This window comes from Aspergillus undulatus (assembly GCF_047715775.1).
Source record: "Aspergillus undulatus strain CBS 261.88 unplaced genomic scaffold BDV17scaffold_21, whole genome shotgun sequence".
In the NCBI taxonomy this organism is placed as follows: domain Eukaryota; kingdom Fungi; phylum Ascomycota; class Eurotiomycetes; order Eurotiales; family Aspergillaceae; genus Aspergillus; species Aspergillus undulatus.
The window spans coordinates 124,949-148,548 of record NW_027396625.1 but is presented as its reverse complement, the minus strand read 5'-3'; the positions used below and the strand labels follow the sequence as shown (position 1 = coordinate 148,548).

Genomic DNA, 23,600 nt, shown 5'->3' with positions numbered 1-23,600 from the left:
AGCTTGGCGATAAGAATAGAAAGCGCACAACCGTTGGTCGACAATCTCTTATCAACCGAGGCACGACTCCATCAGCACCGCCACGGGGTTCAGAACTTCAGGCTTCAGGATTCAACAAGCATGGCAAGCAACAGGGTCAGAACCTAAAAGTGCCTGCAGATCACAAACTTCATAATATTAATCCCGCAAACTGGAGCTCGCTTAGCTCGGGGTTTTGATGTAAACTTCCCGAGCGTGGGATCCGGCATCCCCGAGTACTATTCTTGCTTCTTGTTTCTTCTGAAGACTTTCGGGACTATCTTTTCCGGACTACTGCAATGCAACACGGCCAGAGACTGAGACTGCAATTATGATTCATTTTTTCAGTCCTGTCCAAACTATTCGTCCGCAATTCCGGCAACTGTTCAGCTATCGATGAGCAAATGAGGAACCAATCCTGGAAAAGGCAAAGATGGCAATCGGGTAGTACAAAGTACTAGTCGACGAAGTAAAAGAGTCAAAGAGCCTCCCACATTTCTTGAAATCAATACAGTATAACCACCTGGCTCCGATGCCCCCATATAGAAACGCCGAAACCAACAACAACCTGCCTGAAAAGAAAGACCTTTAATCACAGTCCTTCGTAAAGTATATCCCTTTTGTGTATAAACCCAGTGAAACAGACGAGCCCTAGTAATCGCCTTCCAAACCTTCATCCTCATCGCTGTGGCGCCCACGGGAGCCTTGCCCTCTGACACCATCCTTTCGAATAGGAATCTTGATGCCCTGCAGAGCAAAGCATTTGCTGAGTGCGGTGCTTTCGATGACACCGGGGAATTTCTTGGCAGAGAACACTTGGAAAGGTTCTGAGAAAGCAGTTGCGAGAATAGGTGCAGAGCCCCTGTTTATCACCTCCACGACTTGCGAGTCATTGAGGTCGCTAACTGCTCTACCCACGTTGGCGAAGCTGAATTTCAAACTAACCTATTGTTAGTGCGCAAACATGGCATAAAACCGACAAACGTAAACTCACCGGAATACTCCTTCCGTTCGCACACTGAGATCTTGCAGGATAAACCACACGCCAATCTTGTTGTCCGGGTCCGTCAGGCGGAAAGCGCTCGCGCTCAAGCAACCAATGAGGTTGCGTGTGTACATACCCCCAGCCGATGGTCCAGCTGGTTGAGCGGCTGGAATCTGCGGGGGCTGTGCCATACCACCGCCATACATCGGCGGATAATACTGTGCCTGGGGGTTGCCGTACGCGTTCTGATATTGTAGCTGAGGGTTGCTGCCATAGTAACTGCCCACTGGTGGGTACCCCACAGGTGCGTTGTAGGGATTTTGTGGGTAGGCTGATGAGTACTCGGGTGAAGTAGGATGCGGTGGTGGTGGATATGAAGAAGACATTGCCGTAGATATTGAAGGAGAGGTAGCCGAGTGTTTGACGAGATTCACTTCATGTGTGCCGTCCGCAGTCCATAAATCGGCCATGATGACGTAGAATGTGGTGTCCATCTCACTGCAGGCAAGTCAGCTATTGCTGGACTACTTTTCTTGGTCATCTGGTATACCTACTTGATATCGATTTCCTTTTCAGTTTGCGCATCCCTTACGACAAGGCGAATGCATGGTGGGGGTGTGATCGGTCTTCGGTCCTAAGGAATGTCAGCCACTAGAGCTTGCAGAGTATGTTTATAACTGAAATTCAACCTTATCGCCAAAGCCACACATCCGAGCTCGGATGGGTTGTTGTACAACTTGCAGGGACCAGATACGGCCATCGATAGTAGTCGAGTATGGTGCTGGTTGGCCGGTGAGGGAAACGAGGCTGGGATCCGCGGACCCCGGGTACATGGTAGAGGGAGGAACTCGGTCCATGGAGAGCGGTGTTGGTGGATGGTGAATCGGATGTGTCCTATGGTCGACTGCATACATAGCCGCGAAGCGGTCGCGACTTCCCTATCTAATCAACGAGGGCGTTGGGGTTTTGGATCTCAGGCTGCGAATCGCGGAACAATCGGTAGGGGTAGGATGGATAGGCGAAGCATCAGATTGCGGTTTGACGGTTGGTGCGAGACCTCTCCGGCGAGGTTGATATGGCTTCTGTTTGCGAAGCCTTAGTCCCAAGATTCCGATTCAGAACCGATCGCGAACGGACGAGGTGAGTAGATCGAGACGCTGGTGGTACGCGAGGGCCCAACAACCGACGGTTTGTCCGGCGAGAGGCTGTCTTTTATTCCGAAGCAAAAAAATTCTGCCGGGTAGAGGTGGCGAGGGGAGGGTGTGTCGACCCAAGCCGGTCGTAACTCTTTAATGCGACAGATGCCTAATGATCCGTCTGAAGACGCAGGTTAGAAACCGAGAAGAGCCGGAGGACAAGATACCTGACATTGCTGGTAGTACTTACAACACACGGTAGATAGGCAATACAAGCTCCAACGAAGCAACCGAGGATCGTCCTTCTTGGTGAGCCGCGGGAGCTGTCAAGCGCGGGAGATTTGCTGAATCCACGGATCCTGCGCCAAAGGTTCACAAACTCCAGACTAGGTGAAATTCGGGACAACACGAGGAGGCCACATGCAGGGACGAGGGAAAGGAAACAGCGAGTCGGCGAACCGGTTGACGATCTCCACGAGGAAGGCGCGAGGAGTTGAGGAAGGTTGGAGGGGTTGAAGCGAAAGATGGAGTCGAGAAAAGTTGGGGAGGGGCCCTGAGACTAAGTCACGGGCGGCGGGCGCCTGGATGAGCTCATCTACTTTAGTCTCCTTGACCCGTCACTCGCTAACTCAACTAAGTCTGGCATTCTGACTTGCAAATTTCGGAGATATCTCAAATTCTGCAGATTTCTGCTTTTTGTACATTGTTACTTTGCACTTTGTTAATTGTTCTGCTGCTTCGGCTTCTGCTCGCCGCCGCGTTGCGCCGGTTTGACCTCCCGCAGATGTACCTGGCTCCCAACCACACTTTATCAATTTCAAGCTTACCTTCCGACACTTTACGAGAGTTCACATTACGTTTATTCGGGTATCTTCCTTTGATCGGTTGAAACTTGGATTTCGACAGTTGACAGTCGACAGTGGCACAGCACAGCCGGCGCAGGAACAGCGACCCAAACTGTCGGGTTCAGTCAGGCTCCTTCCGAGAACAGACATCCCGACCCGCGAGGAAGGCCCTGTTGCAGTAGCGGCGGCTGGCTCCTGCCGCTCTTGGAATCGATCCAGGCCGAGATGCCCCGGATCCTATGAGGAGTGAACAAAATGCTTGCTGCAATATTGATTATCTCTCTTCCGTCTCTTCGGTAACAGTGCCAGTCTTCTCGTCCAGTAGTGCTGCTAAAGGCCCTATTGCTGCTCGAATTCTCTGACGTCACTGTGGCCTGAGCCCTAGCCGCGGCCGACGCATCCGGCCGGGGGCTGCCGAAAACCCCCATTCAACGAGCACGTTCAGTTTGAAGATAGTGGCTTAAATAGCTTGAACGATAACTAAATCTAATATTTCTAGTTTAGACCGCACCTTTTCCTGGATCTCCTGGACCTTGCGGTGGAGACTATTCTCAAGAAACGCTCGACAATGTAGTGAGGTAAGATATATATTTTAGAAATACAGAAAACAGGGCACAGATAGCAGGCGGCCATACATACAGCAGAAAGTTCAGCTTCAGTCCAGCTAGTTACCATGTTTGCTCAGCTAAAATCGCCGTCAATTGATAATTATTGAGCCCAAATTCTTGGATGCTTCTAGTTTATCCGTTCAGGAGGGAGGGCAGTAAAGTGCATGATGAATGGATCATTTGCCCAGATACCTAAGCGAAGCAAACAATGCAAGTATGAGACCTAATGGTAAGCTCGATAACAGGCGGTTACATGACACAAGAAGTTAACAGGTATAAATAAATGATATTTTTGTACTATTAGGAGCTGCCGATTTCCTCCTGCGTACCGTGTTCCTGCATTCCTAGGATTACTACTGGTATAGACAGGCGGAAACGTCGATATGTTGGATTTCCCCACACCCATCAAGTGCTCAGAAATTGCATTCAAATTGTGTACACCGATCCGTTGATCTTCTGGATCTGCATCCGAGTGAATATGCTTAGGGTCTAGTAGGATCCAAATCTTGCAAAACATCCAACAACGAAGTTCGCGATACCAAGGTAGCCCCAGTAAAGCAGCAGAGATAAAAAGTCTAGATGAATGCAGGGGTATTACTCCCATCTTCAACCTGAAGTAATCTCGATTATCGTAGAGTTTGCACAATCAGTGTCGGACATGACGATCGGGAGCCAGCCCTACAGCCCAATCAGGAAACCAAACAGGCGGCCCAGCCCGACAAGCACGAGGATCACCGGCAACAGAGTATCGAATCCAAATCAATGCCTCAGTTCCATGGAACGTGTATGCTCTAGCAGTGCTAGTGGAACTATAGATGAGTAGCCTACCAAAGTATCTACAGCTTCTGGTCTGGCAGGCTCAGCTTGCAGACAAGGAACCCCACCCGGAGCAGGAAAGCCCAAAAGAAGGGTTTAATGATAGGCTTAGGGCGTCGCTCCTGAAGTCCTCATGCGGTAAAAGAAGCCCCGCCGATCTGCGCAAATGACAGGAACAGCAGTTCCTCACTAAGTTCTTTCTCCAGGAGTTCAGAGATGATCAGATCGTGGTCGAACTCAAAATCTCAAATACCGAACCCGGATGATCTGCACTAGTTGGCGCCGTCTGTGTCGGCCCTCGGGTTTGTCGGCCCCTATCTTTTCCCCGGTGGACACTTACCGGTATAGGTTATAAAAGGCAGAGCTAGCGCTCGGTACGGTTAGCCGCTACGAATACTCTGTAGTTATCTCAAATTTTCATCGCTCTGCGCCGCCACGGGGAAACTAGTGTCGATGATCAGATTGAGTCACAGGGCGAGCCCCGGGGTGATTCGGAAGCATCCAGATGGCCTGTTAGCTGAAGGACCCTTGCCGCTTTGCGTGGGACGAGAAGAAGGATATTGCCATTTCGGTATCTCCGACAGATTGTTGCGTATGCATTGTAGATCATTGAACTTTTGACGGTGAGGGGCAGATCTCGGCAACGCGCATGTGAAACTAAAAAGCGAGATGAGAGGCATCCACGAGCAGAAGTCAATGTTCATCTTGATGCTGAGTTGGCACCAACTTACATGCAACAATCTGCTCCTTCGTCCCTCCCCGCAGCCTGCAAAGGATTGGATACGGAGTACTTATCATTTGGTCATGAGCTGGCAGATTATATGCCGCAACTCCTCGCAGCAATGCACGATGTTGTTTGGTCGAGTGCATCCTCAACGTTTCGGTCAAGCTAATCGGTTTGTGGTGCCACTATTCAGACGGCAAGGCTTGAAATTCCTGAATCGGATAATGGTCGGCCGCAGAATGCGTAATCGCAGGTTTAGGCCAAGTCCTTTCTGCAAAACAGGGCTGAAAGTGCTGGTTGGACAATACTCATGTCTCGGTCAAGCTGACTGATTCTGTGATGCCATATGTCTAGTCATAGATTGGCCTAACTCTGAGTTGACGCCGGAGGAAGCGAGCTCAAAATAGAGCATATCAAGACCAATGTGATCTGCAAACTCGTGGACCTTTAGCGCAGCATGAGCACTGGCAAAGTTTGTGTTGAGCTAGCAAGCCTCGCTCTGAAACCTGAATCGCCCTGACAGTTGGGTGCACCATGAACGTTACGAGAAGGCCAATAGGCCGCCGTATCAACACCATGAACTAGTACTATATGAGATTGTAAGCAATGTAAGCACAACAACGCTGTCGGAAAATAATAAACCCTTGCATTATGGCTCTTTCACAGGCGCTTCAACGCGGCTGCATTTGCCTCCTTGGGATGCTGCATTCAAGTGTCTCTCTGGTCTGCCTTTTAGGGATCACTACCCAGTAGTTTAGCCGAAGGGGGTGAAGAGAGAGTACAAGCCCCGTAAGCTAACGTCATGGCCCATGAGAGTCATTGAGCCTGACAATGTAGGCTGGTTGATGAGGTGTGGGAGAGCAGTGTGACACTCTGGATCTTCGTCCAAGACATGTCGTGCGCGTCTCATGTCTCATTGATGTCTGAACTGGGGACACGGCGCTTCCAAATTGTTTGAAGTGACGTTTTAGTGGCCTTTGGACCACGGCCCATCCAGAGACAATCACCTTATAATTGACAAATTGGAATAATGGCTTGCCAACAGCACGATCTGACCCTTGAGCCGAGATAATGCGGTACTGCAGCGCAGAAGGGCCCTCCTTGAAGAGAAAAGAAAGAGGAAGCCGTGTGAAAAACGTTCTGTGGGGCAACGTCTGGAAGCCTCGGCGACGATTTTCGTGCTCCACCGACTTTATTCTCGATAAGGATTCGCTGGGAATTGATCTTGAGGGCCAATCATGAAAGTGAAAAGAGGCCAAGAGGCCCTGTTCCCAAAGCAGTAAAAGGAGTGGAAGCCGGCCGCAGCCCGAAAGGGGAAGGCGTGGTGCGGATGAGCTCGGCGGTCAAGGAGAATTTCTGAGCTCCAGCCTCTCCAGTCTCCGCCAGACTCCAGTTGCATCTCAGTCCATCGCTTAACTGGGTATGTTGAGCTCTCGATCGCTTTCAGGGGCGTTGATCGCCCTCAAGCGCCGGCCGCTCGGTGGACCTCGCTAATACTATTTGTCCATTGGGTGCTATCATTGCTGGAAGAGCTGATCCGTGCTCGCACTGATAGCAGCAAGAAATTTGTTAAGGGATGTCTCGACAACCATTTTCCTAGTCTGGACAATCCTGCAAATAATTCATGCCAATCATTGACTGTCTTCTGCCTCTCAAGTCAGTTCAAACTGCATGGCGCCGAGCCCTGTGGGCCAACAACAAGCACCAGAGCACGGGCGCTTCGGGGTCCGGGGTGCGATGCATTTACTGGTTTCGTTATGACGTCCGCTGGCACATTCTCTCTTCGTTTCTCAATCCAGCCAAAGGCACGAACTCGCCTCGCAGTTATGAGCAACCCGCCCCACCGATCTATTTGTTTTGCTTGGTGTCCACTCCGGCGAGAGCTGGGGGGAAGTTAAATAAATTAAAATCATGCCTGTTCGTCGTTGCAGGGCGCTTCGCTTCCATCTGGAACCGCCGTCGTTCTGGCTGAACGATTTATTTTCCACAAACGCGAACAAGTCCCGGAAAATGCTATTGCTGGAGATCACGATCGTGTCGCCGATGAGAACTGCTGCTGCATGAGCTCTCCATTGTGCTGTTTTTGATATATCGCAAGGGCGAGCATTGGGGATGCCATCTCGACGGACCTACAGGGCCAGCCCTCGGCATGGCTGCTTGGAGTGCAGAGGCCGGCGAATCAAGGTTGGTTAGCTTGGTTTACCCTTGTTTTAGCCCTTCGTCTTCTTTCCTGTCCAAGATTTACTTTTTACTATTTTTAAGAGGCAAGGCCTGGATAGGATTGCTGGCTTTTTCTCCTCTGCAGTTTAGCATCATACAATTTTGAAATCCACCACCCAATCCCACGATGCGTTTTCAGATGCATTAGCTAATTGGTGCTTGGTTCAGTGCGGAAAAGAAAAGCCTCAATGCTCCTCCTGCCTCAGTCGCAACCTGGGATGCGACTACCTACCTCCCACCTCCTCGTTACCATGGCCAAAAATCAAGTCCCGCTCGTCCACGCCGCCCCTTTCAGTTGCCGCTAAAGCTTCGCCCACCGTTGTCGACCCTGCTTTCATAACCCATTACGAAGACTTCATGGAGTCCTCTGTCACTAGATCTCCGTCCAAGGAGCTCAACATTGAGGATCTCGAATTGATGATGCAATGGTGCACAACAACGTATCGCTCTGTGTCCCGAGATAATACGGTGGAAGGTATATGGCAGGCTGTCGTCCCCCGAGAAGCCATGCGACATACTTTTCTGATGCATGGACTCCTCGCACTTTCTGCACTTCATCTCGCGGTCACCAGCAATGGCGATATGAAAGAGCAATACATCAGGACGTCCAAAGCACATCAGAAACAAGCAGTGCAAGGCCTGGATAGGATCGCTGGAAAACTGAAACAGCATCATTCCAATGCGGCTTTCACTTCGTCCAATATCATGATGATATTCTCCTTTGCCCTGCCGGAGATTGCGGGCCAAACTTTCGGCCAAAGTACCATAGACGACCTCTACGACGTTTTCTTCTCAACAAGAAAGTCAGGGGATGTATTATCAAACATCGCCGATTGGGTGGGAAATGGAGAGCTTAAGCCATTGCTCCAGTATGACAAGGCCACGCCAAAGATGCCTGATACTTCCCGCCTAGCGATGATGGCTCTCACCCAGCTGAATGCAAACCTAGCGCGCCAAGATCCTTGTCACGATAAAGACCTCTATGATACAACCATCAAGCATTTGAGTTCCTCCTTGGACAAGGTATCCCGAGGCGGAGAAACTATGATCGTTGCTTTCCAGTGGATCTTCCAGGTGCCGGCAAAGTATATGGATCTCTTCCGAGAACGTGGACCATTCGCTCTTGTGGTCCTTGCTCATTATGCCGTGATACTGCATTTCCTGAGGCGCCATTGGTGGATGGGCGAATGGGGGCTCAGACTGATCCGGGAAATCGGTCAACACCTAGATGCCGACTGGAGAAACCGAATCACCTGGGTTCTCGATGCCACCGGTTGTTATATACCGCCAGTGTGAGAACGGTCACCTCCCTTTCCTACCCAAAAGCGACATACGATAACCATTTCGTCGAACGTTTTCGAGCCCAGGCTTCCATCTCTGAGACAACACTACAGTCTCATTGCGGTCGTGATATTGCGGCCGTGACTGACCAGCGGATTAACATCGCCAAGCATTTAGATGCATAACCTGAAAGGGGCATTTGACCAAGCCACGTATCCTACAACATGGAATCTCACAGACTTCGGAATTGATGGGAATAACCGTCCTACATTTTTGAACACGAATTGAGGACGCAATCAGGATGCAAAATGGAAAATCAGGGATTATTGTACTTCCACCAGAGGCTTCACATTCGGGAAGGAACCGAATCAACTTGCTCAACGGAAACTATCCAAGCTCCGAGCCCTCGGACCTGCGGCTCTCACGAGGACTCGGCCACACCGTTCAAATCAAATCACTTGCATATGCGGCACGTTCGGGTGCATGCTGTGTACACAGGTGTCGAGATAATCAGGATAGATTGTCTAGCTATAGAACTCTGAATCAAACCCACGCCGCGGTACAGAGTCTTCAATAATTATTATATAGTCCAGGGCAGACAGGTTTACTCTAGTAGATATTCTCTCTGAAAATAACGAAGATCACTGTAAGCATCGATTTCGTACTCGGTGACCATATAAAAGAAGTAATTATACCGTCTTGATAAGCCTGTGGGGTTCCATTGGAGACATCGAGTTAGTGCAGTGCTGTCAAGGGCGATGATGTATCACTATCGACCCAGTCAGAGGTAGGCAGACTAGATAAAATCAAGGGTCCCCGTACTCGATATGAGAGGATGTAACTGAAAGCATCGTTCTTTATGGCAGCTACACACTAACAGAGCTTGGGCTTCCGATGTCTCGGCCGATATTATCAATGTCACGTTGCAACGACCAACTAAGGACAAATTACAAAACGGATGACGGGATCGTGATGAAATCGGCAGGAATAGAATATTATATTGAGAGGGGCCTAAACTATGGGGGTAATTGTAGGTACGATCCATTTCCATCAAAGCAAAAGATAACCCAGGAAACCCAACCGACACAGCCAAAGACAACAGTGGTATCAACAGATAACAGATAAAAACCAATCAAGCACCCAATGAACCGAACAAGAAACCAGTCCGACGAAAACGAGTTGGAAGGGAGTAAGCTCAAGCAGCCTCCTTACCCTTCTCCCCTCCGGCCCAGTTACCTTCCTCGATATCTCTCGGCGGGTGCACCGACTTCGATGTGATCACCCGTCGCAACTGCTCGTCCTCCTCCTTTGCCTTTTTCTCCTCTTCCGCGGTGGGGATGTACTGGTTCGCTGCGCCGCCTGCATAATCACAGAATGGTTAACTCAATCCGTCAACTGCTACATCGAAAGGGGACTGTCGATAGGGCTCCTGCAGCTTGGGATCGGAGTAGGTGACATACCACGGCCAGTATGATGCGGCGCATGCTCCTGATGCCGCATAGGCGGGGCCTCGACGTCCTGCATCTCGCGCGCAAGCTCTGGGTGGTCGGGGTCATTGTGCAGCATGTTTCCGGCGCCGCCGCGGCCCGTCGTGAAGACGTCTTGCTTGATCGTTGGCGTCACGAGGTCCTGCGGGGTTGTGCGGGTGGAGCTGGAGTAGATGTTTCCTGGGAAGCGTCAGACAAGGTCATCGCTTGAAAAGGATGAGATGCAAGAAGCCTGGAATCAGGGTAACTTACCAGCACCGCCGCGGCCGTGGGATATGTTTCGGGCCATGATTGTGGTGTGGTTTTGTGAGGGTGGGCTACGCGATGCGGATGGAAAGCTGGTGGGATAAATCTGCTGAGTGCGGGGATGGTTTTGCTCAAGTGAGGTGGAGGAAATGTCGCGATGCGATGCGATGGAGGAAGCGCACAGCTGGAGAGTGAGGAAGAATGAGCAGATATAAAAGAATGTCAACAAAGGAGGGAGTCAAGAGGGGCGGCTCGTCGGACCAGAATGTATGATGATGTGATGCCCAGAGTTCGTGTCGGTGCTCAGGCTCAGAGCAGTGGCGACCGGGCCAAAAACTCTGAAATCGCGAATGACTCGGCAGCCAAGATGCGCCCTCTACCCAGCGCAACACCAATCTTCCAAGACCTTGTCCTTGCGCTGTCTTTGCCCATGTCTTGCTCTAGAGATTTCTCGGCTCCGTTCAGGAATTTTTCATCTCAAGCGGCCGCAACATGCTAAATACCTCTTCCAACTCCGACACTCCATTTCCCCTGCCATTAAAGTCCATCTGATAATCCAGACACAGTCCGACTGCTCAAACTTATCCTTCAGAGGGCGGTTCTGATCTTCAGGATCCTGACAACGGCCGTGGCCAGCATCTACAGCCACTCTCGCAGCCACCAGCCCCAAGGGCACAACGCTGCGCCAAAGGGCCGGTACACCACGGCGTTCTCTGCAATGCCGAGTATTTTCTGGGCGAGATACACTGCATCGAGATTACATGTCCTCGGGACATCGTTCTCGTCCATGTACATATTCACGAGGGTATAGTTGATGTACAACGTAATGATAATAGCGAAGCCGTACGTCCGTTGATAATGCGCGTGCAGCATTACTGGGGACCTTGGGCGAGGATTGAGGGCAGCAGCAGCATGTAGGGCGCCAGGAGCTTCGAGTTCAAGGAGACGAGCGCGGAACTCATCGCAGATGGCGCGGGTTGTGGTGTATAAACCTATGAGTTCTTCTTGAGGCTGGATATAGTATCCATCTGCTCGTCTCTAGTAGGATCTATACTCCTGGCTCGGTGAAGGATGTTCGGTATGCGTGAGAGACAGTGAAGCATCTTTCCTTCGGACATATCCGACTCCAGGTTGCTCTCTACGAGGTCTTTCCATTCTTGCGGAGTCAGGCTGATGTGGGGGTTGAAGAGACCTTCGAATAACTGCTGACTTTAGCACGCTTACTCAGTACCATGAAAGGAGTAAAGAAACCTACTATAGGACCACGCAAAGAGAGAAGAAGCATCGACTCAAAGGCATCCCTCGGCGCTTCCGGGCCTTAAAGATTCTTGCTGCGCCTTCTGCGTGCCCTGTCCGCTTATGCTCTAGAGGATTCTGTATACTCTGGACTCATCAGCGTCGCCCCCGGCACCAGGATCAGCACATCCATCATCTTACTTGAACGATCAACAACAACGTCACAGCACAAAGCGTTTCCGAGGTCCCGGCCTGAAGCGGATCATCCAGACATCTCCGAAGGGCGCCCAAAGCCTGAGAGTACTTGGTGAGAGACTTCACGGTAACCTCTCTGTGACAAGCAAAGTCCCGATGTGTGGTCACAAGGGCATCGACAGCCGTATTCAGAGCTTCGTTGGCTCCTAGCCGGGCTGGTACCATACCCAAGTAACCGCTGTAAGCCCACTTGAGATTATATCGCAGGTCTGTTTCCGGCGCCATGGCGGCGATGAACGCTTTGGTAAGAACGGTAAGAGGGTTGCTTGGAGGGCTTTTGAATCTGACAATCTCCTTGACTGTAGACTCATTGGAGCTGGAGCCGGAGTCGGAACCAGAGCTCGAACTGGGATTTTTACTTGAGTCTTGCTTCCCCGTGGCTTCTGGCTTCGGCGACCTTTTCGTCTTGCGTTGCTTTTTGGTCTTGACTAGAGCCGTAGAGCCGTATTCTTCCTTGAACATAAACCGTCTTTAACCTAGTCCGATACAATTGATCTCGCGCCGAGCGCATCTGAGCTGACCGCGTCTGCTTCATTAAAGATACACTAATGGTCTCCGTCAGTTATCAAAACCTCTTCAATATGTAGGTACCGTACCTTTTCTTCTGCTTCCGGCAGGCGTCATATCCGCGTCCGGTGGGAATGCCAAGCATTGTAAGTATAGTTTCTGGTCAGCGAAAGTAGATTATTCATTGATGGCATCAGTTCCTGGTGGGAGCGGAATCTCTAATATATGTAAGGAGTAGAATCGGACTAGGCGCAATATAAGGTAGTTTTGGGAGGTCTCTTGAGGCGCAGTCTTGTCGATCGGGGATCCTGCAGGTTGGAGGGAATACGAGGAGTCATGGCGCCTCTCAGGACCGGTGGATTATCACCTAATTCATATAGGCAGGTATGTGGCTCAGCCAAAAAATGCTTCAAGTGAGAGTCGCTGCGAATAAGGTTGGTAAATGAATCATATATGTTCTAAATTATATGCAGTCCAGGGATATATGTATAGTGTTAAGAACAAAATCATGATCGCTCGTTTTCTCCAAAAGCCTTCTCAAATCCCATACTCCATACCCCATGTGCGCCTTGTACCTGATGCGGTCCCTTGAGATCATAATGGTCTTTATTTTCTTTGAATGAGGCAGCGCCCACATGCTGCATCTGGGAGGGAACTATCGCAAACCGATCCAAATCATTTGCGTTCGCCATCCGCTCAATCACGCTATCAACCGCATAGGGCTTCGCATATCGAGCTTTGTTCATATAATCCAGGAGCGCAGGAACGTTCTCGCGTGGGAAAACAAGCGCCTGGGAACAGCATCCATGGCTGTTCATTAGATGAATTCCCGGTTTCATTGGTAACATCGTGACCCGGCCGGCGAGGAAGTATAGAATGATAAGCAGGGGCACGCAGCCGAAACAAAGGACCGCGATAAACGAATTGGTTAGGGCACCCTGCATAGGCCGAATCGAGCGACGACTTTGGACGGCTACAACGGCGACCATGGCGACAACGCCCACGCTCCAAGACAAGTACACGGGCCAGTTCTCAGAATTCCACCCGAGGAATTTCTCGGTGTAGAAGAGCCGGAGATACAGCCAGTTCTTGATCGCCCCACTATCGCGCCATGACTGGACGGTTTCGAGGCTCTGCATGGTGCGGTGGTACCAGCCACGCTGTGCGACCACGTCGTCCTCTAGCATCATGATCCATGGTGCTTGGCTGTCTTCGTAGCATGATTTCAGCGACAGGTGGTAGTCGATTATCGACTTGCGCTTTATGTCCTTCTTTTCTTCCAATCGGCGGAGGGTCGAGACGTGTGCGTCGAGCTGCTCGTAGGTCAGGACGCGATCGACGACATTAGGGAGCCAGGGCTGGTTGTAGTCTGGGTGTGCGGTGGGGGAGGTCAATGCGAAGAGGACGTGGATGGTGAGAGTTGCGCGTTCTTTCTCGGATAAGTTATCCAGAATTGAAGCGACAGTGGTGTCGATTTTCTGCTCAATCGGTCGCTTAACTGTGACGATTCCAACGCAGATTGTGACATCCTCGGAGGTGGAGGAGAAGTTTCGCGAAGGGTGTGTGGGATCGTTGAACGATTGATTGTACGGGCGAAGGTATTCAAAGGACTCTTCAATTCGCTGAACGCTGTACTGTGGTCGATAGCCTTCCTCCGGCTGAAAGAAAAATGAACCGGGGTCTCGAGCCGATCGAAATCGACAGAGGATGAGGAGAAAGAGGTAGAAGGCGGCAAAACCGATGAGGAAGAGCCTTTGCTTCCTGGTGAAGAAAAGCATTATTTCGGTGAGAGCATCTTTCTTTGTCACACCAGATCCCTGCAGTCAGGTTATAAAGACTAAGAAAGGAGAGATGCTTGTCTGCCGCGCCCTGCTTGAGTTTGCCCATCTGATGGTGAGGTCTTTTCCTCCTTGGCTCAGGTTTGGCCCCAAGAGTGCCGCGTCGCTAACATCTCGAGCGGACGACTCAGCCTGCGAAGTCGGTGCGATCCGACCTGTCGCACGCCATGATTGGTCGGTGGCGGTGTCGCTGCTAGACCCCGTTTCAGCCTTCAAAGTTCAACCAGGGCGCCCGCTGTCCAGATAGCCCACGGTTTTCTATCAGGGTCGGCACATTGGACCCATTGTCTGCGTAAATTGTGGGGTGATCGATCGTCACCGAATGCTTAGCCTTCAACCTGCTTCTCATTCTGCGCACTCTCGAGTATCTGACGACTCCTCTGAGCATCCGGAGGCATGTGCAGCCACGAGGTATGCAGATGCATCCATTCTTTCAGGAGAATACACTTGGCCTTCATGGTTCGCTCTTGGGTTGTTGCCAAGTTCTTGGAGCTTTCATCCGACGAAGGCTGGAATCTGACTGCCCCACTGGCCGCACCCTGATTTGAGGCTTGGCCTTGCAGTTGCATGTTTTGGCCCCAGAGGTCTCACTTGTGTCTTCGATGCCGGTATACAGATCTATTTCGAGTACTGGAATCGTCAACATCTACCAAGTGTATAAAAGAACCTACTATTGAGACAATATAGTTCAATTTTGGGCTTTTACTGAGACAAGTATTGTCAAGCGATACACTACCTACTTGTGGGTCGATCCGGGATCAAGGGTTTCTGCACCCCAATACTATCTTGATCACAGGCAACGAAGTTTCCAGCTTGGAGGGAAAACAAGATGGATATTTACTAATTTCTAGCCCGTGCCCCTGGAAATGCCGTATAGCCTTTTGACAAAAAGTGTACAAATTGTGGCTCGTATACCATGTCACGTGCAGGTGGGGAGATATGAGCTGCGGAGGTGACTAATAGTGTCGAATCTGGGTCAGGTGACTTAGGGGTCATTAAATGAATGAATTGAAGGTGATGATCTTCTAACTACAGTCTGTATCACGATTAAATAGGTGGCCGAAGACCTCATTAGATCCTGATTAGGAAGTGTCGTATCCCGTATCTTCCATCAATGGTGTTTCCTTCGTCTCAATAGTGTATGCAGAAACCGAACTAGGCGCTGAACTATGAGCTTGGCTGAGTAATCCCAAAAATGAGACCGTCACCGCTGTCAGGAGAATTTTCCCGCCGCTGCCTGGTAATGAGATCTCAACCTTAGCGCTTGAAGACAACATCACAAACCTAGCACCGATACGCATGGCATCATGGGTTCAAAATCTCCGGAATACAATGGTCATCAGGGCCAAGGTAGTCTTAGCATGATCAGAGCTGTTACCTCAAGCTAACTCGACCAGACAACTCAAACTGCTCCATCGAGTCGCCCACTGGCGGTATGCCACGGGGTGTGCACGTCGACACCGATGGCGATGGTGCTCTCGGGGAAGACAGCGATGAAGGCGATGGCGACGAAGCGCACCCGACCGCGTTAATTAACGGAACTGCAAACGGCATTTCTCAGAAGAAGAAGAGAAAATCCAAGAAAAAAAGCAAGAAGAAGACTGCGAAGCAATCTTCTCCGCCTAGAGTTCCACTGTCTCAGCTCTACCCACAGGGCAAATATCCTGTCGGCGAGGTCCAGAGCTATGAGGAAAACACTTTCCGGACCACGGACAAAGAGCTACGTCTCATGTCTCGTCGCCATCTTGAGGACGATTCATTCTTGAACGACTATCGAAAGGCGGCAGAGGTTCATCGCCAGGTCCGGAAGTATACCCAGGAGCACGTCAAGCCGGGCCAGGGGCTAATGTCAATCGCTGAGGATATTGACGACGGCGTGCGGGCGCTTCTGGGCCATTCTGGTCTGGAACCTGGCGACAGCCTCAAGGCTGGGTTGGGTTTCCCTACCGGCTTGTCGCTGAACAATGTTGTAGCACACTACACACCCAATCCTGGGCAGAAGGACGTCATTCTGCAGAGGAGTGATATAATGAAGGTCGATTTTGGCGTTCATATCAATGGGTGGATTGTGGACAGTGCGTTTACAATGAGCTTTGACCCTGTCTATGACAATCTGTTAGCCGCTGTCAAAGACGCGACCAACACTGGTCTGAAGGTATGACCTCGAGAACTTATACCTTTAACAATGCTTGTGGACACTGCTGACATTTTGTAGAATGCGGGGATAGACGTTCGGATCAGCGACGTTAGCGCCGCCATCCAAGAAGCCATGGAGAGTTATGAAGTTGAGATTGGAGGGAAAGTCTTCCCCGTGAAGCCAGTGCGAAACATCACTGGTCACGATATCAAGCAGTACCGTATCCATGGCGGAAAGTCGATCCCCTTCGTCAAGAATCCGGATCAGACGAAGATGGAAGAAGGAGAAATCTTTGCCATCGAAACCTTTGGGAGCACCGGTCGGGGCTTTATACATGATGACGTACGTGCGATTAACCTTACATGCCATCCAGAGTACTCACTTGTCCTTAGGTCGGTGTCTACGGCTATGGAAAGTCGTACGATGCGCCGAAGCATGTGCCTTTGCCTTTGGCCTCTGCAAGGTCTCTGTACAAGACCATCAATGAAAACTTCGGAACCATCGTGTTCTGTCGCCGCTACCTTGACCGTCTTGGTCTGCAGCGGTACTTGGCGGGTGTAAGTCGATTTATTCTAACGACAATTCACAGTCACTGATACAGCCACAGATGAACACCCTAGTGCAGCACGGGGTTGTCGATGTTTACCCCCCTCTTGTTGACGTCAAGGGATCGTACTCTGCGCAATGGGAACATACTGTTCTGTTGAGAGAGTCGAACAAGGAAGTCATCAGTCGCGGAGACGACTACTAGCCCGAAATTTGGCTGACATGAGAAAAAGGCAAGCTCAACCCGCCTAAGTCCCATAAACGAGTAATTCAACACTGCTCTCTGAAGTGAGGTTCTGCTTTTTTACCAACTATGTTCGCTCATTGGATCACTATACAAACATCAAGAACTCAGATTGAATAGTATTGTACAAATCTCCGTTGTCTACGGAGAATATTGCGCCAAGCAAGCTAAAGCATGTCTTTGTCCAGCTCAATCAGAAACTTCTCCGCACTTGCGGGGTAAGCAAGTAAACACTGCCTAGAAAGTAACCGGATATACCGAGGTTCCTCCACCGCTCCCTTTCGACCAATACGATAATCAGACAACACTCGCCGACGGCTGTTCTATGCAAAGCCGTCCCGAGATTAGTGATAATCCGCATCCTTCTATATAGACTCTACCAACGCTCAACCACCTATCGTTCCCACCTTCAGCAACACTGCTTATCCACCAGGATGACCTACTACGCTCCAACCCCGATCTCCATCCCCCAATCCTACGAGTCCCTTCCAACAAAACATATCAAGATCTCGCATTACCCCAGCGGATCCGCAACAGCAACCCCCGTCGTCATCGTGACCCTGAACAGGCCCGAAAAGCGCAATGCCTTTACGCAGGATATGGCCGAGGACCTAGAGAATGTGTACACCCTCTTCGATCGAGACGAGCGCGTCAGGGTCGTTGTTCTCACGGGCGCTGGAAGTACTTTTTGCGCTGGCGCTGATCTGGAGATTGGGTTTCAGGTAGAAGATGGGAGAGCGAAGGTGCATAGGGATACGTTCGTCTACCTACCTACCTTTTATCTGCTTGAGGTTGATCGAGGGGACCTTGCTAAATGATTGTTGATGCAGTGGCGGCCGCGTAGCACTCGCAGTACACAAGTGCCGCAAGCCAACTATTGCCGCCATGCAGGGCTCAGCTGTTGGTGTCGGTATGACGATGGTTCTCCCAGCTGTTATTCGGTACCTCCCTCCTCCCCCTTCAAGCCCCTAGACATGGAAACCAGAACTAACACTATATCAGAATCGCCCACGAAACAAGCAAATACGGCTTCGTCTTCGCCCGCCGCGGGATAACAATGGAGTCCTGCTCCTCGTACTTCCTCCCGCGCCTAATCGGGCACAGTCGCGCGAACTACCTCGTCTCAACGGGCGGCGTCTTCCCATCTACATCACAGCATTTTGGAGGCCTCTTTGCGGAGACTATGCCCGAGCAATCGCAGGTTCTACCACGGGCGTTGGCGCTCGCGACGGAGATTGCGGAGAACGTTAGTCCCCAGGCGAGCGCGCTCAATAGGGAGCTTATGTGGCGGGGGCCGGAAAGTCCCGAGGAGGCGCATTTGTTAGAGAGTGAGGTTATTTATGAGAGGTTTTTGTCGGCGTAAGTGGTCCTTTCTTCCCTTCTTTCCTTTCTACATGGTGACCAGATGGCTTTGCTGACGATTTACCGTTTGTGCATAGGGACAAGAAGGAAGGCGTTACGGCATTCTTCGAGAAGAGGAAGCCAACCTTTTCGGGGGATGTGGACAAGAGTCTGCCGGGGAGTTATCCTTGGTGGCCGGATGTTAATATCGATCCGCCAGCGTCCAGTGCGATTAAGGGCTCCAAGTTGTAGATGCCGGGAGAGGTCTCTTTGGGAATACGGATAATTGCATTACCTTTCTGACTCTCTATACTGGCATATTGCTGCCCAACCCGTGCATGACCTGATACTATGGAGTTGGAGGTGGGGTCGTATCTACACCCCACAAAAAGTAAGCCTCGGGATCCCCGCAATTTGCGTAGCCGAGATCGGATCTAAAGTGTCACCTGAATGTTGCCAGACATGGATGGTTCAACAGTAACCAAAAATCAAAGTCCTGGGCTCCTTGAGTCGTACATGCAAAGCACTCCAATCTAAACCCTTTCGCCATTGAACAAACTAGGCCACACTGGACTTCACATGAAACCATGCAATACCTACCCGAGAAAGACTATGACCTTCCCAAGCTCGACCTACTTACCCTCTTATTCGGTACGTTGGCTGCAATATAGGTCTTACCTTCCCAATCCACAAACTAACAGTCTTCGTAGACTCCCCCCTCTCCCTGACGACAGAATCCACAATTCTACACGCCGAAGCCGCAAACCCAAGCAACAACCTCACGAGGTCCCAAGCGCGAACAATCACGAAGCAGTTGGCTCATGTTTTCCGCACCGAGTTTGGGATCGGCGTCAATGGACCAGGAAAGGATTCTGTTCTTTGCATGTCATCGAATCAGGTTCTCCTGCCGACTATTTTCTACGCTATCATAGCGGCGGGGGGTGTATATTCTGCTGCGTCGACGGCGCTGACGACGAGTGAGGTTACGAAGCAGCTGAGGCAGTCGAGGAGTCAGGTTGTTTTTACTTGTCCAGAGAATAAGAAAAAGGCCCTTGATGCTGCGAGGGAGTGTGGGATTCCAGCAAGCAGAGTGCTGATTCTTGATAACATGGGCCATAAAAGGAGCCTATCTGACGCGTCTGATCCGGCGAGAAATTATTTGCATTCCACCGCTGAGCTCGAGTGGGATCGAGTTGTGGATTTAGAGACCCTGGAAAATATCACTATCTGCATACTGTATTCGAGCGGAACTACTGGTCCCCCCAAGGGAGTCATGTTGTCTCATATGAATCTCGTATCTGAGGCGCTGTTTACTCAGTTGGTTCTGCGAGACTCTAGGAGAGGGAAGCCGCATTTAAACGTGCCGTACCGCACAATAGGGCATCTTCCCACGGCTCATATTGCGGGTTGCTTGGGGTATTTTATCACACCTGCCGTTGCTGGAGGAACAGTGTATTGGATGTCCAGGTTCAATATCGATGAGTTCGTCGACTATTGCAAGAAGTATCAGGTTACTTTCTTGGCGACAGCCCCTCCGGTATACCATGCAATTGTGCGAAGTGACCGTGTGACGGACCAGTTCAAAACCCTTATCAGGGCGGAGTCGGGCTCAGCACCTCTCAGCCTTGAGCTCCAAGAGCAAGCGGAAAAGAAGCTGGGCTGCGCCATCAGTCAGCGCTGGGGAATGACTGAGTCAACTGGAAGCGTGACCACCATACCCTGGGGCCAATACGGCAATACAGGAAGCATCGGCCCATTGCTACCCAATATGAGGCTACGGCTCGTAGATGACCGGACGAGAGACGTTGCGCAAGGAGAGGAGGGGGAAATCCTCCTCAAGGGTCCGATGATCGTGAAGGGATATTTTGACAATCCGGAGGCAACCGCTGACGCTTTCACAAATGACGGCTGGTATAAAACAGGTGACATCGGTGTCTATAGAGATAGAAAGGTCATAATGGTTGATCGGAAGAAAGTGAGGACAGCCGCCGCGAGACTGCCGAATGACATGCTAACGTTCGCCCAGGAGCTCATCAAGTACAAAGGACTCCAGGTGTCCCCGGTGGAAGTAGAAGGTTTTCTCCTGACGCATGAAGACGTTTCAGATGTTGCTGTTGTTGGCGCTCCGGATCCAGAGGCACCAGGCAATGAGCTACCTCGAGCATATGTTGTGCTCAAGGCCGGTAACCGCGTTTCAGAGACAGAGCTGAAGGAGTACGTCAAGTCGAATCTCGCACGCCATAAACAACTCCGGGGTGGAGTTGAATTCATAGGCGAAATACCCAAGAGCGAATCAGGTAAGATACTCAGAAGGATTTTGAGGGATCAAGCAAGAAGATTGTCATCAAGGGAGGCCAAGCTATAGATGTGGTAAAGTAGACCTAAAGATGTTCTTGAATAAGAGTTCCCCCAAATAACTGCAATCTTTCAAATGCCTCTATTAGATAGACAATGGGAAGTCTCTAGATAGATTGAATGCCTAATTTGAGGTCGAGAGAGCTGCAAGAGATTGCTGTGTTTAGCTGCCCAAGTCGGTGATATGCATCGGATTACATAATCCCGCCAAGCCATTCAGACAACCACCTGACGAAAGCCTCACAGCTTTGACGGACGACTTCCTCGACACTCCGCTTGTTCTCAATTCCTTCGCACCACGTTCTCCAAAATGCACACTACTCTTATCATGAACCCAGTGCGCAGCGCTACGCTATGCGCACGCCTGCCGGCAGCCGCTCTCAACCCTATGGTCTCCCAAACCTCCTCCCTCTATCAAACCATCTCGCTCAAGGCCCAAACACGCCCATCCAGCACATCCACAGTACGAGCTCCGAAAGCTACACCTACGCTTCAGCTCTCTTCCTCAAGACCTCAGAAGACAAGTGTCACATCATGCATCAACATCCTCCAAACAACCTCCATTCGCTCAAACTCCACCGCCGCCCGCCAGGAAGCCGCCAAACTTGACTGGAACTCATTCTTCAAGCTCCGAGCCTCTCGTCGGCGGTACACACTTGCATCATCGATAGTAAGCTCAGGAGCAAGCACAGTTATCGGCATCCAGGTTCTTTCGAGCCAGAATCTTGAAAACTTGGGCGCGCAGGTTATGGGCTTGGATCCGTTCGTTGTTCTAGGCATGGCCACGGCGGCTTGCGGTGCCGCCGGTTGGCTTGTTGGGCCATTTTTGGGAAATGCTGTTTGGAGCCTTGTGAACCGAAACTATAGGAAGGCGTTCATGCTGGTACGTTTCTTTCTCTCCCATCTTCGTTCCGCAACTTGGAGAATGCAGACTGACAATGGCAATGTACAGAAAGAGAAAGAGTTCTTCGACAGGATCAAGCGGTACCGCGTCGACCCATCATCCAACTCGATCGCCAACCCTGTTCCGGATTACTATGGCGAGAAGATTGGCAGCGTCCAGGGATACCGGCAATGGCTCAAGGACCAGCGGGCGTACAACCGCAAGAGGCGAAACTTTATTGCTTAAGCTTAATAATGGACTATATTTCTTGCTTGGCTTCTTCTTTTTGAGTCGCCGACATGATGCACTGTTGGTTGACGCTTGGGTTCGCCCTTGTCAGGTTTATTTCCTCTGTATAACTATCTCTATTTACATGCCCACAAGGTTTTTGAGCGAATACAATTGACTTTCAGAATCAAGATCCCTCTTGTGAACTTGTTAGGTTAGGGCGTCCAGTCAGTCCACCGTCTACCGCTGAAGGTCTATCAGGGCTTGATCAAGAGTCCTGGCATTCGACCGGAGTTTGTTGATAGCCGTGAAGCATCCAGGAGGACAGCGTTATGGACTAAGGAATACAGGGATATATTCCTTTCTCCAGAGTTCAACTTGAGTGCGGTAATTGCAAAAGCATTGGCTGCTCCATTACTCACACTCTGGCTGTTGCAGGGTCGCCGAAAAGCAATCTGCTACGGTCTAATATAGAATCAAGAAATAAATATAGAAATGAGTTCTGAGCTGGATATTTCAGTTATACCTGGGTAAGTACTGGTTTAGATGTGCTAATCACATGATGACCGCTTCTTCTTTCAATGTTCTAACAGCATGAGCTCTTTTCCAGTGACCTGACGCCGATTGCTCATGCTGTTGCAAGAACTTCAAACACAATGGCCTCTGTGAGCCCAGAAGCAGCTCCAGTAGCTGACCTATTGGACTGCGTCGCAACGCTCTCCTCTCTTCTAGTGCGCGTACTGAGTAAAGACAAAGCCACTAGAGAGTCTCTACCTGAACTGCACTCTCGCCTACTTTCCAAACCACCTATATATGCCTTCTCAGCTCCCTTACTCAATGCTCTTCTAGCTCAAGGCTCCAGCGTTACCTCTAACCAGGATGAGCTACTCTCTTTCATCCGTCAGCACCGAGATACAATGACCCTTTGCTTGGACACCGTCTCACTGCAATGTCTCTCGAGCTATTTGCTCAACTCATCCGCGGACGATGGGCTCGAGCTGGGTCTATATTTGCTCATGGTATAGATTCAGTCGTTGGAACTTTCATTGCTCGCTTTAATATCTAACTCTAATATAACTAATGCGTCTCGCATAGGATGAGCCTGAATACATCGCAACCTCTCAGTCGATGCCGTCTCAAATCAACCCACCGGGCTCGCAAGACCTCTTGTCACTCGCCCAGAGAAACCTTCTTCAGAAAGTGTATTCAATATTCACGAGTGATACCAAGGATGCTCGGGTCCGAAGGATGGTATGTTTGTTTTCGAATTGTCCGGTCACAGTATAGCTATATGAAGGAAGGAATTGACAGGTTGCAGGCCGGAAAGGTTTTAACGGAGATGCTATATGAATTCGACGAGCATTGTCGATTGCTGGGGGGGCTGATCGGTAACGATGAATTGAGGTATTCTGACTACTGACGCTTTGCAAACTACATACTGAAGATTATCATATATAGACCGCTTCTCAATATACCCACCCGTTCGAACGTCGTATTATCCTTCTTCGCCAGCACCATGGTCCGAGCCCTATATCACTCCGGGGCCAGCAGCGGACTGGTCTGGGAGCTAAATGGACCACACTCAAAAATATTACAACACGTACAGACAACGGACGCGATTGAACAGTTTTACTCCTATGTCTGTGCAGAAGATCAACATTCAC

General features: G+C 50.5%; 10 protein-coding genes across 10 annotated transcripts; 6 read left to right on the top strand and 4 right to left on the bottom strand.

Moving 5' to 3' along the window:
• Positions 1-116: 116 nt before the first annotated feature.
• On the bottom strand, positions 117-2,644 carry BDV17DRAFT_262098 (velvet factor family protein). The gene is made up of 5 exons (XM_073757745.1): positions 2,390-2,644; positions 1,693-2,320; positions 1,558-1,637; positions 1,013-1,501; positions 117-958 (listed from the first exon to the last, which is right to left on the bottom strand). The coding sequence occupies exons 2-5, from the start codon at positions 1,915-1,917 to the stop codon at positions 670-672; spliced, it is 1,083 nt and encodes a 360-aa protein (XP_073616046.1). The 5' UTR covers positions 1,918-2,320; positions 2,390-2,644; the 3' UTR covers positions 117-669.
• Positions 2,645-6,530: 3,886 nt separating this feature from the next.
• BDV17DRAFT_262095 (uncharacterized protein) lies at positions 6,531-9,256 on the top strand. Its single transcript, XM_073757744.1, has 2 exons — positions 6,531-7,316; positions 7,521-9,256. The coding sequence occupies exons 1-2, from the start codon at positions 7,245-7,247 to the stop codon at positions 8,646-8,648; spliced, it is 1,200 nt and encodes a 399-aa protein (XP_073616045.1). The 5' UTR covers positions 6,531-7,244; the 3' UTR covers positions 8,649-9,256.
• Positions 9,257-9,793: 537 nt separating this feature from the next.
• Positions 9,794-10,707, bottom strand: BDV17DRAFT_77439 (DUF3602 domain-containing protein). Its single transcript, XM_073765113.1, has 3 exons — positions 10,373-10,707; positions 10,094-10,300; positions 9,794-9,992 (listed from the first exon to the last, which is right to left on the bottom strand). The coding sequence occupies exons 1-3, from the start codon at positions 10,407-10,409 to the stop codon at positions 9,829-9,831; spliced, it is 408 nt and encodes a 135-aa protein (XP_073616044.1). The 5' UTR covers positions 10,410-10,707; the 3' UTR covers positions 9,794-9,828.
• Positions 10,708-10,827: 120 nt separating this feature from the next.
• Positions 10,828-12,509, bottom strand: BDV17DRAFT_281485 (uncharacterized protein; the record flags this gene model as incomplete). The annotated part of the gene is made up of 7 exons (XM_073760031.1): positions 10,828-10,897; positions 11,043-11,370; positions 11,421-11,568; positions 11,630-11,749; positions 11,804-12,156; positions 12,334-12,368; positions 12,454-12,509. 7 exons carry the CDS (start codon positions 12,507-12,509, stop codon positions 10,828-10,830), a joined length of 1,110 nt encoding a protein of 369 aa, XP_073616043.1.
• A 254-nt stretch (positions 12,510-12,763) lies between these two features.
• Positions 12,764-14,355, bottom strand: BDV17DRAFT_262087 (uncharacterized protein). Its single transcript, XM_073757743.1, has 2 exons — positions 14,216-14,355; positions 12,764-14,149 (listed from the first exon to the last, which is right to left on the bottom strand). The coding sequence occupies exon 2, from the start codon at positions 14,140-14,142 to the stop codon at positions 12,871-12,873; it is 1,272 nt and encodes a 423-aa protein (XP_073616042.1). The 5' UTR covers positions 14,143-14,149; positions 14,216-14,355; the 3' UTR covers positions 12,764-12,870.
• A 1,083-nt stretch (positions 14,356-15,438) lies between these two features.
• BDV17DRAFT_77335 (putative methionine aminopeptidase, type II) lies at positions 15,439-17,327 on the top strand. The gene is made up of 5 exons (XM_073765112.1): positions 15,439-15,552; positions 15,600-16,357; positions 16,418-16,681; positions 16,732-16,896; positions 16,947-17,327. Exons 1-5 carry the CDS (start codon positions 15,510-15,512, stop codon positions 17,088-17,090), a joined length of 1,374 nt encoding a protein of 457 aa, XP_073616041.1. The 5' UTR covers positions 15,439-15,509; the 3' UTR covers positions 17,091-17,327.
• Positions 17,250-18,953, top strand: BDV17DRAFT_77320 (enoyl-CoA hydratase/isomerase family protein). Its single transcript, XM_073765110.1, has 4 exons — positions 17,250-17,886; positions 17,960-18,070; positions 18,132-18,488; positions 18,569-18,953. The coding sequence occupies exons 1-4, from the start codon at positions 17,564-17,566 to the stop codon at positions 18,720-18,722; spliced, it is 945 nt and encodes a 314-aa protein (XP_073616040.1). The 5' UTR covers positions 17,250-17,563; the 3' UTR covers positions 18,723-18,953.
• Position 18,954: 1 nt separating this feature from the next.
• On the top strand, positions 18,955-20,843 carry BDV17DRAFT_77321 (acyl--CoA ligase). Its single transcript, XM_073765111.1, has 3 exons — positions 18,955-19,121; positions 19,181-20,445; positions 20,497-20,843. Exons 1-3 carry the CDS (start codon positions 19,058-19,060, stop codon positions 20,833-20,835), a joined length of 1,668 nt encoding a protein of 555 aa, XP_073616039.1. The 5' UTR covers positions 18,955-19,057; the 3' UTR covers positions 20,836-20,843.
• Positions 20,844-21,090: 247 nt separating this feature from the next.
• Positions 21,091-22,074, top strand: BDV17DRAFT_77310 (presequence translocated-associated motor subunit PAM17). Its single transcript, XM_073765109.1, has 2 exons — positions 21,091-21,708; positions 21,778-22,074. Exons 1-2 carry the CDS (start codon positions 21,136-21,138, stop codon positions 21,952-21,954), a joined length of 750 nt encoding a protein of 249 aa, XP_073616038.1. The 5' UTR covers positions 21,091-21,135; the 3' UTR covers positions 21,955-22,074.
• A 518-nt stretch (positions 22,075-22,592) lies between these two features.
• On the top strand, positions 22,593-23,356 carry BDV17DRAFT_290855 (uncharacterized protein; the record flags this gene model as incomplete). The annotated part of the gene is made up of 3 exons (XM_073762000.1): positions 22,593-22,955; positions 23,032-23,187; positions 23,255-23,356. The coding sequence occupies 3 exons, from the start codon at positions 22,593-22,595 to the stop codon at positions 23,354-23,356; spliced, it is 621 nt and encodes a 206-aa protein (XP_073616037.1).
• Between the last annotated feature and the right edge of the window lie 244 nt (positions 23,357-23,600).

Coding starts and splice junctions, on each gene's coding strand:
- BDV17DRAFT_262098 (XM_073757745.1), bottom strand. CDS start 1,917: ATGTATGCAGTCGACCATAGGACACATCCGATTCACCATCCACCAACA. Junction 1,502..1,557: donor GAAAAGGAAATCGATATCAA/GTAGGTATACCA, acceptor ACTTGCCTGCAG/TGAGATGGACACCACATTCT. Junction 959..1,012: donor CGAACGGAAGGAGTATTCCG/GTGAGTTTACGT, acceptor ACAATAGGTTAG/TTTGAAATTCAGCTTCGCCA.
- BDV17DRAFT_262095 (XM_073757744.1), top strand. CDS start 7,245: ATGCCATCTCGACGGACCTACAGGGCCAGCCCTCGGCATGGCTGCTTG. Junction 7,317..7,520: donor GCAGAGGCCGGCGAATCAAG/GTTGGTTAGCTT, acceptor TGCTTGGTTCAG/TGCGGAAAAGAAAAGCCTCA.
- BDV17DRAFT_77439 (XM_073765113.1), bottom strand. CDS start 10,409: ATGGCCCGAAACATATCCCACGGCCGCGGCGGTGCTG. Junction 10,301..10,372: donor CCACGGCCGCGGCGGTGCTG/GTAAGTTACCCT, acceptor GACGCTTCCCAG/GAAACATCTACTCCAGCTCC. Junction 9,993..10,093: donor GCCGCATCATACTGGCCGTG/GTATGTCACCTA, acceptor GTGATTATGCAG/GCGGCGCAGCGAACCAGTAC.
- BDV17DRAFT_262087 (XM_073757743.1), bottom strand. CDS start 14,142: ATGCTTTTCTTCACCAGGAAGCAAAGGCTCTTCCTCATCGGTTTTGCC.
- BDV17DRAFT_77335 (XM_073765112.1), top strand. CDS start 15,510: ATGGGTTCAAAATCTCCGGAATACAATGGTCATCAGGGCCAAG. Junction 15,553..15,599: donor CAATGGTCATCAGGGCCAAG/GTAGTCTTAGCA, acceptor TAACTCGACCAG/ACAACTCAAACTGCTCCATC. Junction 16,897..16,946: donor TGCAGCGGTACTTGGCGGGT/GTAAGTCGATTT, acceptor ATACAGCCACAG/ATGAACACCCTAGTGCAGCA.
- BDV17DRAFT_77320 (XM_073765110.1), top strand. CDS start 17,564: ATGACCTACTACGCTCCAACCCCGATCTCCATCCCCCAATCCTACGAG. Junction 18,071..18,131: donor GTTCTCCCAGCTGTTATTCG/GTACCTCCCTCC, acceptor ACACTATATCAG/AATCGCCCACGAAACAAGCA. Junction 18,489..18,568: donor TATGAGAGGTTTTTGTCGGC/GTAAGTGGTCCT, acceptor GTTTGTGCATAG/GGACAAGAAGGAAGGCGTTA.
- BDV17DRAFT_77321 (XM_073765111.1), top strand. CDS start 19,058: ATGCAATACCTACCCGAGAAAGACTATGACCTTCCCAAGCTCGACCTA. Junction 19,122..19,180: donor CCTACTTACCCTCTTATTCG/GTACGTTGGCTG, acceptor CAGTCTTCGTAG/ACTCCCCCCTCTCCCTGACG. Junction 20,446..20,496: donor TAATGGTTGATCGGAAGAAA/GTGAGGACAGCC, acceptor ACGTTCGCCCAG/GAGCTCATCAAGTACAAAGG.
- BDV17DRAFT_77310 (XM_073765109.1), top strand. CDS start 21,136: ATGCACACTACTCTTATCATGAACCCAGTGCGCAGCGCTACGCTATGC. Junction 21,709..21,777: donor ATAGGAAGGCGTTCATGCTG/GTACGTTTCTTT, acceptor GGCAATGTACAG/AAAGAGAAAGAGTTCTTCGA.